A 10,000-nucleotide genomic window follows, 5' to 3' on the forward strand; every position below is an offset into this window, starting at 1 on the left:
CAATTACTCGGTTAACTCACTCCTCCCCCCTCCCCTCCCTAAGCCACCCATGATCTCTGTTACTCAGCGTTTTAATTGTCGGTCGGGAGAGTCGGCGGCGCTGACCTTGGGCGCGGGAGAAGGTTTCCGCTCGAATTTCACTCTGCGAGAAGTCTGCGGTCGAGGTTGCGCAGTTTCATCATCGGGAAGGCGGCGCGGCGGTTGCGTGGCGGAATCAGGGAATGGTGGGGAGAGGGTAAGGAGCGGCTGAGAAGTATGTGAGGATTAGTTGATGAGGGGGCTGAGGATTAGTTGACGGGTGGGTGAGAAATAGCTGATGGGTGGGTGAGGAATAGCTGGCGAGTGGGTGAGGAATGGTTTATGAGTGGGTGAGGAATAGCTGATGAGTGGGTGAGGAATGGTTTATGAGTGGGTGAGGAATAGCTGATGAGTGGGTGAGGAATGGTTTATGAGTGGGTGAAGAATACTTGATGAGTGGGTGAGGAGCAGTTGATGTGAGGGTGAGGGAAAGTTGATGAGAGTCTGATAAATAACTGAAGAGTTTGATGAATAATTGAAGAGAGCGAGACAATTGATGAGAGGGCAAGAACAAAATTGATTGGAGGAAAGAGAATGATAAATAAGTAATTACAGTAAATAAAAACGACGGGTACAGGAGGTAAATATAATCAATCATTAATCATTAATAACGACGGGTGCAGAGGGTAAATATAATCAATCATTAATTATGATAAGTATGATAAATAATTTCGAATGTTTGACTGGTAATAACTAATGAAAAGGAAAACAAATAACGAATAATCAAGGTAAAATGAATAATAGCATATCCAATGCGAACACCACACTAATAACTACCGACAACCACAGGAAATACTATACAACCACAATGTACCGCACAAGTAACGGAACAAGTCAAGTGGTTGTAACCGCGTCTCTGATGGTATGGTTACTGTTTCTATCGGTTACTCGGTTACTCTAGTTCTTGGTAACTCGATTACTTAATTTCTCGGTTACTCGGTTACTCGGAACGACGAACGAAGTGGCCACCGTGAATAATCCGAGAGCAATCCTCTACTGAACTGTGAAGAAAATGAGGCAAGAAGACAAGAAGGCAATGAAGATCAGAAAGAGAAACAGAAAACAAGAAGGGAAAATATAACAGGAGACAAAAACCATGAAAGTAAAAGGGGATAAGACGATAAGGAATGAAAAACAGACAAGAAATTAACACAAGAAAGCAAGACAAGGCAAGACAATCAGACAAGAAAGCGAAATGAACGACAAGAAACTCGATCTAAGAAACCACAAAGACGGACATGGCCGTTCTTCACCACGGCCGCCGGATGCGCACCCACTCACAACATCGCTCATGCTGTCACGGCGACGGAGGATAGGATGGCGGAAAAGTTGTGCAATTCCCCGTTTCCTGGCGCTTATTTTAAGCTTCGTGCGCGTGCGTGTCTTTGATGACAAAGATACAGAGTAATAGTAATGGCATGTGATACCAAGCGGTAAGAGCTCGGATAGCTATCTACCGTGGCATCGAAGTCGCCACGGGGAGCCATAAGAGACAGCCGAAAATGCAGGGAAATCACTCCACGCCAGACACAAGTGGCATCGACATCTTCCCGCCTTGTCACACACACACTGTCAGTAAAGGTCGCTACCCACCCTCACGCCTACCGACAAACACGCCCATCCTTGCAATTGGGGCGCAGAATGGGCACAGCTCCTCGTTTCGCCGCTCGGACCCATCGTTAGGCCGGGCGCCTCTCCAATTAGTGGCGTTTGCAACACGTGCATCATCAACACGCAGGTCTGCAAGCTAACTAGGCTGCGTGAAGGTCTAACGACGAAGAAGAGAGAGGGCAGGCTTTGCACAGTATATTTACAACAAAAAAGAAACTAGAAACGGGTTCAGAATTTGCATAAAAAGTATGGCGGAGAATTTCTGAAACCGAAATTCTTTGATGCTTAGAGGAAGAGAAGGGCGAGCTCTGATGATGATGATGATGATGATGATGATGATGATGATGATGATGATGATGATGATGATGATGATGATGATGATGATGATGATGATGATGATGATGATGATGATGATGATGATGATGATGGTGATGATGATGATGATAAAAACAATCTAGAAAGATTGCAAATACGCCCGGACAACAACAGAATAAGCAACGGAAAGTAAAAAGCAAAGAAATAAAGGGTCCTTTCAAAAAACTCCTGCGAATATCCACAACCAAACCATCAAAGACGCTGTCACAACCCTTTGATTAACCATTGTTGTCTTTTTTTCCTTCTGTATTTTTTTCTTTCTTTGTGTCTTTCTCCCCCATTCCCTTTCTTTAACCACCCCACACCCTCATCTAACCCCATCTTCCGCTCCAGTGACCCCTTCCCATTGTCCCATACACGGGAGTCGGTCACCTCAACGCCGCGCCGTCACTGCAACACAAATACACATGAGTGCACACACACACACACACACGCGCGCGCGTCCATAGGCATTAGCTGAAATATAGACACATGCGCATACATAGAAAGACACACAAAGACAGACAGACAGACAGACAGACAGACCGACAGACATACAGACATACAGACAGACAGATACGTATATGCATACCTACACCTACACCTACACTAACACTAACACTAACACTAACACTAACACTCACACTCACACTCACACTCACACTCACACTCACACTCACACTCACACTCACACTCACACTCACACTCACACTCACACTCACACTAACACTAACACTAACACTAACACTAACACTAACACTAACACTAACACTCACACTCACACTCACACTCACACTCACACTCACACTCACACTCACACTCACACTCACACTCACACTCACACTCACACTAACACTCACACTAACACTCACACTCACACTCACACTCACACTCACACTCACACTCACACTAACACTAACACTAACACTAACACTAACACTAACACTCACACTCACACTCACACTCACACTCACACTCACACTCACACTCACACTCACACTAACACTAACACTAACACTAACACTAACACTAACACTCTCACACTCACACTCACACTCACACTCACACTCACACACACACTCACACTCACACACACGGTCACACACATAATCAATCAATTCCATCTTAGCCCGTCTTGACCTTGTTAAGTGTCGAATTCCCGTGTTCCTTCCGCCCCGGCGCTCATCATGATGAAACTCGGCCACAATGAGACTAGAAGCACAAAAGAACGGATCTGGTGTTCTTTTTCTATTGCGGTTCTGTTTCATTTCATTATTATTTTTACATGTCACTGTGCTTCCGTTTTGTGAAGGATTTCTTGTGTCTTCTTAAGGTTTGGCCAAATCTTGTTGTGCACTATTCTATCTTGTATTGAAACTTTCTCGTTTTCATTCTTTCTCTGTTTGATTCTCTTTTCATTCTTTCTCTGTATGATTCTCTTTTCCTTCTCCCTCTCCCTTCCACTTTCCCTCTCCCTTCCACTTTCCCTCTCACTTTCACTTTCCCTCTCCCTCTCATCTTCTCACTCTCCCCCTCCGTCCTCCCACTCCCACTCCCTTTACCTCTATCTCTATCTCTATCTCTATCTCTATCTCTATCTCTATCTCTATCTCTACCTCTACCTCTACCTCTACCTCTACCTCTACCTCTACCTCTACCTCTATCTCTATCTCTATCTCTATCTCTATCTCTATCTCTATCTCTATCTCTACCTCTACCTCTACCTCTACCTCTACCTCTACCTCTACCCCTACCCCTACCCCTCTCAGCAAATTTTCCTCCTCCCTCCACCAGCACAGCCAGCCAAGCAAATCGAACGAGATGCACGTAAGCCCTGTTTTTGTTACGTGGAATATTGGCGGGTTTCTTTGCGTCTGTTGGCCTAGAATATATAATGGATTCTCTCAAGTCAACCTTGCTTCACTCTGGAACACCGCTTTGAAAGGGAGAGAGAGGGAGGGAGAGAGAGAGAGATGGGGGGAGAGGGAGAGGGAGAGGGAGAGGGAGAGGGAGATTGGAGAGGGAGAGAGATAGGGAGAGAGATAGGGAGAGGGGGAGGGGAGGGAGAGGGGGAGGGGAGGGAGAGGGGGAGGGGAGGGGAGGGGGAGGGGGAGGGGAGGGGGAGGGGGAGGGAGACTGGAAGGGAGAGGGAGAGGGAGAGGGGGATGGGAGAGAGATGGAGAGGGAGAGGGAGAGGGAGATTGGAAGGGAGAGGGAGATTGGAAGGGAAAGGGAGAGGGAGAGGGAGGGAGAGGGAGATTGGAAGGGAGGGAGAGGAAGAGAGAGAGAGAGGGAAAGGGGGATGGGGGAGAGGAGGGGAGGGAGATTGGGAGGGAGAGGGAGAGGGAGAGGGAGAGGGAGAGGGAGAGGGAGAGGGAGAGGGAGAGGGAGAGGGAGAGGGAGAGGGAGAGGGAGAGGGAGAGGGGGAGAGATAGAGGGGGATGGGAGGGGTGTAGGGAGGGGAGGGTCAGGAGGGGGAAGAAGGAAAGGGAAGGGGGTGGAGGAAAGAGGAAGGGAAGTGGGACGGCCTGGAGGAGGAGAAGGAGTAGGAGGTGGAAGAACAGGAGGAAGTTAACGGCAACGACGACGAGAAGTGGAAGGAGAAGAAGGAGAAGGAGAAGGAGAAGGAGAAGGAGAAGGAAAAGGAGAAGATAGAGTAGGAGAAGGAGGAGATAGAGAAGGAGAAGGAGAAGGAGAAGGAGGAGTTAGAGAAGGAGAAGGAGGAGTTAGAGAAGGAGAAGGAGAAGGAGGAGTTAGAGAAGGAGAAGGAGGAGTTAGAGAAGGAGAAGGAGATAGAGAAGGAGAAGGGGAAGAAGGAGTAGGAGAAGGGGAAGGGGAAAAGGAAGAGGAAGGGGAAGGGGAAGGGGAAGGGGAAAGGGAAGGAGAAGTAGAAGAAGGAGAAGGGGGGAGGCCCAGAAGGAAGAAGGGAGAAGAAAAGTAAGAAGAGAAAATAAGAACTGCCGAAGCCTGATTGAGATTGGTCGTCTGAGCTTCATTTTTTTCCTTATTAACTAAGGAAAGCATTACCGACTCGCATGAAGTTCGTGCCTTCGCTGCCTTGTTAGCATCAGGCGTTCGTGGCCTTTCTCAACATATTTCTCCACACCGGTTCTTTTTCGGGTTCCCAGTTTCGAGAAAGTTTTCGAGACGTTTCGCGGGCAACTTGAACCACCGCGGTATCGAGATTCATACCCGAGGGCAGACACCACGTCAATACCGCAATTATATCATCTTAAAAAAGGCGACTCGGTACGATGATTCTGACCTGGGCTTTGTATGGGGTGGGGTGGGGGTGGGGTGGGGGTGGGGTGGGGGTGGGGGTGGGGGTGGGGGTGGGGGTGGGGGTGGGGGTGGGGTGGGGGTGGGGGTGGGGGTGGGGTGGGGTGGGGTGGGGTGGGGGTAAGGGTAGGGGTAGGAGTAGGGGTGGGGGTAAGGGTGGGGGTGGGGTGGGGGTGGGGGTAAGGGTAAGGGTAGGGGTAGGGTTAGAGAGACAGGGGGGAGAGGTGACGTAGGGTTAAAGGGGGAGACCATAACATGTTCGGTAAAGGTGGTGGAGGAGGTGGAGACGGAGGGGGAGAGAGAGAGAAGGTAGTGAGAGAGAGAGGGAGAGGGAGAGAAGGTAGGGGAAGAGAGAGAAGCTGAGGAGGAGGGAAGGGGATCATGGGCGTGAATATAAAGAACAGGATAGCTTGGGCGTTAAGGCTTAAAATAATCTTAAATTCAGTAACATAGAAAATTATCCCGGGATTCAAAGTCAATTTCTGATCTTAAAAATACAAAATTACTAATCCACCTAATCAAATTCAAAGTAAAACTGAAATTCTGAAGGAAACAAAAAAAAAATAAACAAAAAAACAAACAAAAACAGAAAAGTAGAAAGATCTAAACAGAAAAGATGAACATGAGAAAATAAATGAGATGGCTATATGTATATGTATATGTATATATATATGTATATGTATGTATATAAATATATATATACATATATATATACATGTATATATATATATATATATATATATATATATATATATTATGTAGAGAGGGAGAGAGAGAATATTTTCCCCCTTTCTTTTTCTTTTCCTTCAATCCATTGTGAATAAGATATGTACCAAGCGTATATAATATCAAAACAAGCTCATGCGATTATACAAAAAAAAAAATCACCATTCCCTAGTGTGTGCGTGTGCGTGTGCGTGTGCGTGTGCGTGTCCGTGTGCGTGTATGTGTGCGTGTGTGTGTGTGTATGTTTTTTTTCACGCGTGTCTCGTAAAAAGGTCAACGAGCGTAAACGGTTCTCGTGCCCACGAATTTTGGTGAAATTTCATTTTTGTAAGATATGAACTTTGCTTCAGACATGAAAACACACACACACACACACACACACACACACACACACACACACACACACACACACACACACACACACACACACACACACACACACACACACACACACACACACACATATATGTGTGTGTATATATGTGTGTGTATATACGTGTATGCATATGTACGTGTATGAGTGTGTATATGTGAATATATTTATATATATATATCTATCTATCTACCTATATATATACATATATATATATATATATATATATATATACATATATATATATATATATATATATATATATATATATATATATATACATATATATATATACGCTAAGACAAGAAAAAGAAACGAGACAGAGCTCGCCATCCTCGGCTTGGCCCGCCGCTCCAAAATCCTCACAAGCACATCTCCCCAACGCCCCCCGCCCCCCGCCCTCACCACCCCCACTATCACTCGTGCAGCGTGGGAAGGGCGTCGGGAGTCAAGGGGTCGCACGAGAACGGAGTCGGGGGAGTGAGATTAAGCCAAGGCCGTCGTCGCTTCCTCGGCAGAGTGTGAGGCGAGAGGATGCAAAGGAAAAAAAAAGCAAAATGATGAAAAAATTAATGATATGCAGCGTAGATGAAGGTGATGACGAAGAACACGAAGACGAAGATGACTATGAAGGTTAAGAAGATGGAGATGAAGATGGTGGGAATGAAGGAGAACAAAACTAAGAACGAAAACAAGAGTAGGAAGAGGAAGAGGAGGAGGAGGAGGAAGAGGAGGAGGAGGAGGAAGAGGAGGAGGAGGAGTAAGAAGAAGAAGAAGAAGAAGAAGAAGAAGAAGAAGAAGAAGAAGAAGAAGAAGAAGAAGAAGAAGAAGAAGAAGAAGAAGAAGAAGAAGAAGAAGAAGAGGAAGAAGAAGAAGAAGAAGAAGAAGAAGAAGAAGAAGAAGAAGAGGAAGAAGAAGAAGAAAGAAAAAAAGGAGGAAGAAGAAGGAAGAGAGAGAAGCAGAATTAGGAACAGGAGAAGATACCAAAGGAATTACGAACCGAACGTAACTGACAAAACTTCGATAGAAAAAGCTAATTACATTCCTAGGTCTCAATAGTTCCGTGGCATTCCTAAACATCACACGAAACGTCATACAGTCATCGGAAGTAATGCATAACGATTTCTCTTAATTAAGTAACCTCTGAGTGCTCATTTATGACAGAGAGGGACAACCTGATTATACCGATCTCCTCGATAACCCTAATCTTGAACATAAAGTAATAAATAGCCTTATTACCTTCATAAATATATCATAACCACACAGTCATAACGTCATAATCATCATAATAGCACCATAGTCCCCCTCATAGACAAAATTAGATAGCACTCTAATCACCATCATCATCAACAAAACCGGATAATATCATAGTCCTCGTCATTAGCAGAACCAGACAGCCTGATAATCCCCATCGCCAACATAACCAGATAACATCACAATCCTCATAATCCCACTCATCATGAGGCCGCGAACAAGCCGCCCCGACATCTGATCGGTCATCGCCACAACACGTCACGCCGTAATAACAAGTTTCCAAACTCTCCGTCCAATTATAAACTCATTGAGGTGCACCTTTGCCTTCACGAAACCCCTTTTCTGCTAATTAAAATTTCCACCGACGTCTTATACCCCCCTCCCCCTCACCCACCCCCGCCTCCCCCTACTGACACCCACACACTACTCCCCCCCCCTAACACCATACCCACCCCACCTCCAGGGCAGATTACCCATTGCGGCGGCTAATTACCCGAGCTAATTACTTCTGATCTAGTTGTTCAGGGATACAATAATTACAGCGGAGCGGAGAGCCGACTCGAGCGTTGAGTTTTCATCGCTATTGTTTTTTTTTTTCTTCTTCTTTTCTTTTTTTTCTCTCTTTTTTGTCCGTAATTGATAATAGACTTAAAATGCGTGAAATCTCCAGGATTAAATCTTATAATTACGGTTACAATTCATTTTTTTTACCGACAAATCGATGACAGACGCTTATACAACTTCATCGGTAACTTCAGAAAACGAGTCCCAGACAAAATAAATACCATGTCCATTATTCCTTACTTTTCCTTATCTAAACATACCGAGAAAGAGAAAAAATATGTATATAAACAGAAGATTATAAAAGAAAAAAAAGGAAAAATGGGAAACTTGGGAAGATAAATAGATAGATAGATATACATAAAAACGACTATCAGCATCCCATCAACCCAACAAAAGTGATATCAACAATTTCATTCATCCCAAAACTCAAACCTCCCCCCCCCCTTCAAAAAATAAAATAATGACAAAAAAAATAAAATAATGAAAGACAAACGATGAAACATATAAGAATAAAAATCTCAAGGAAAAAGTGTCCACGAAAGCCAGAGCAACACCAGCGCCACGAGCAGTACTTACATCAGCGTCCCACCAGGTGGAGCAGAGGCGGAGGGCGGACTTGCCGGTCTGGGAGCGGATGAACGGGCAGTGATCTCCGGCGTCGCGTCGGTAGAGCCCCGGGGGAACCAGCGTGTGGCCGAATCTGAAACACAGGGGGTTTGATTCCGCTCTATGGGGAGGGGGGGGGCGGGGGCGAGAAGAGAGATCTCAAGGGATATTAAGTTTGTCGGAAATCAGAAAGAGGTGTAAATATAAAATTCAGTTTTAAGGTGTGGTTACACTAGGCTAAGATGGAGCCACTGAGTCGACTGGTTTCCTGTCGCCCTTCCATCGGTATCCGTGGAAGAGATAGTAGTCTGTCCGAAACTACAAAGCCGTATATATGAATATCAGTTTAAGGGTGTGTTTACAATAGCTACAGATGGAGCCATTGATTCGGCTAGTTTTTTTTGCCTCCCTTTCATCGGTAGAAAATAGCCATCCATTTCTTCATCGAACAAACATTGTAAAAATTAAAACAATTACATATTGGGATAGGACTTTTCAATTGAAATATTTTATCAATACTTCAATATTTCATAATTCTTATCTACCTCGCGTACATAAAAAGAAGGCAGCTGATAGTATTTACTCTCATAGAATAAAAGAGGCAGAAGGAAGTGGTGCAGGATACTAGGCATCACTTCAAGCTAGATAGCCCAGTGTCAAGATATAATTGTGACCATCGCAAAATGTCTGACAAGAGCAACTGAAGTTGCTAGACACTAATATTACTAATTGGGTATAATTATTGAAAAATAAACACTAAGAAAAGAACATCAATTGTGTGTTTTCCCTATCGCCACCGGGAAAAAACACTGCATCTGTCCTCAATCACTATATCTCTTCACAACAGTCGTCCCACGTCACCGATCTCTCTTAACATACCCTTCCCTTTCTCTGAAACACACGCCCGTACATAAAATCCTGTGGCAATTATTCTAAAATATCCACTCCCTAGCGTCCAGTAACTCTCTTCTGCTCAGTAGTTGATCAATGCTGCCAAAATCATGACCCATTCTGTACAAGCATATTGTGTGCATAACCCAATGTATGTCAGTTATTTGGAGGGTCTGACTTCGCGTCCCTGTGTAACCGCAACGATTGACATCAAGATTTCCCATAGCTATCTGTGCCTAGTGTGACCGCGGCTTTAGGTTGTGC

General features: G+C 44.9%; 1 protein-coding gene across 1 annotated transcript in view; it reads right to left on the reverse strand.

Moving 5' to 3' along the window:
* Positions 1-10,000, reverse strand: part of Duox (dual oxidase) — a 156,477-nt gene that overhangs the window by 56,000 nt on the left and 90,477 nt on the right. Inside the window, exon 8 of the mRNA XM_086539262.1 lies at positions 8,816-8,939. Within this exon, the coding sequence (XP_086395388.1) occupies positions 8,816-8,939 (124 nt within the window). The remainder of the gene's footprint in view (positions 1-8,815; positions 8,940-10,000) is intronic.

The sequence above is a fragment of the Penaeus japonicus genome, unplaced genomic scaffold (assembly GCF_977035675.1).
Source record: "Penaeus japonicus unplaced genomic scaffold, GWHDUDI00000001_assembly GWHDUDI00000008, whole genome shotgun sequence".
Classification (NCBI taxonomy): Eukaryota; Metazoa; Arthropoda; class Malacostraca; order Decapoda; family Penaeidae; genus Penaeus; species Penaeus japonicus.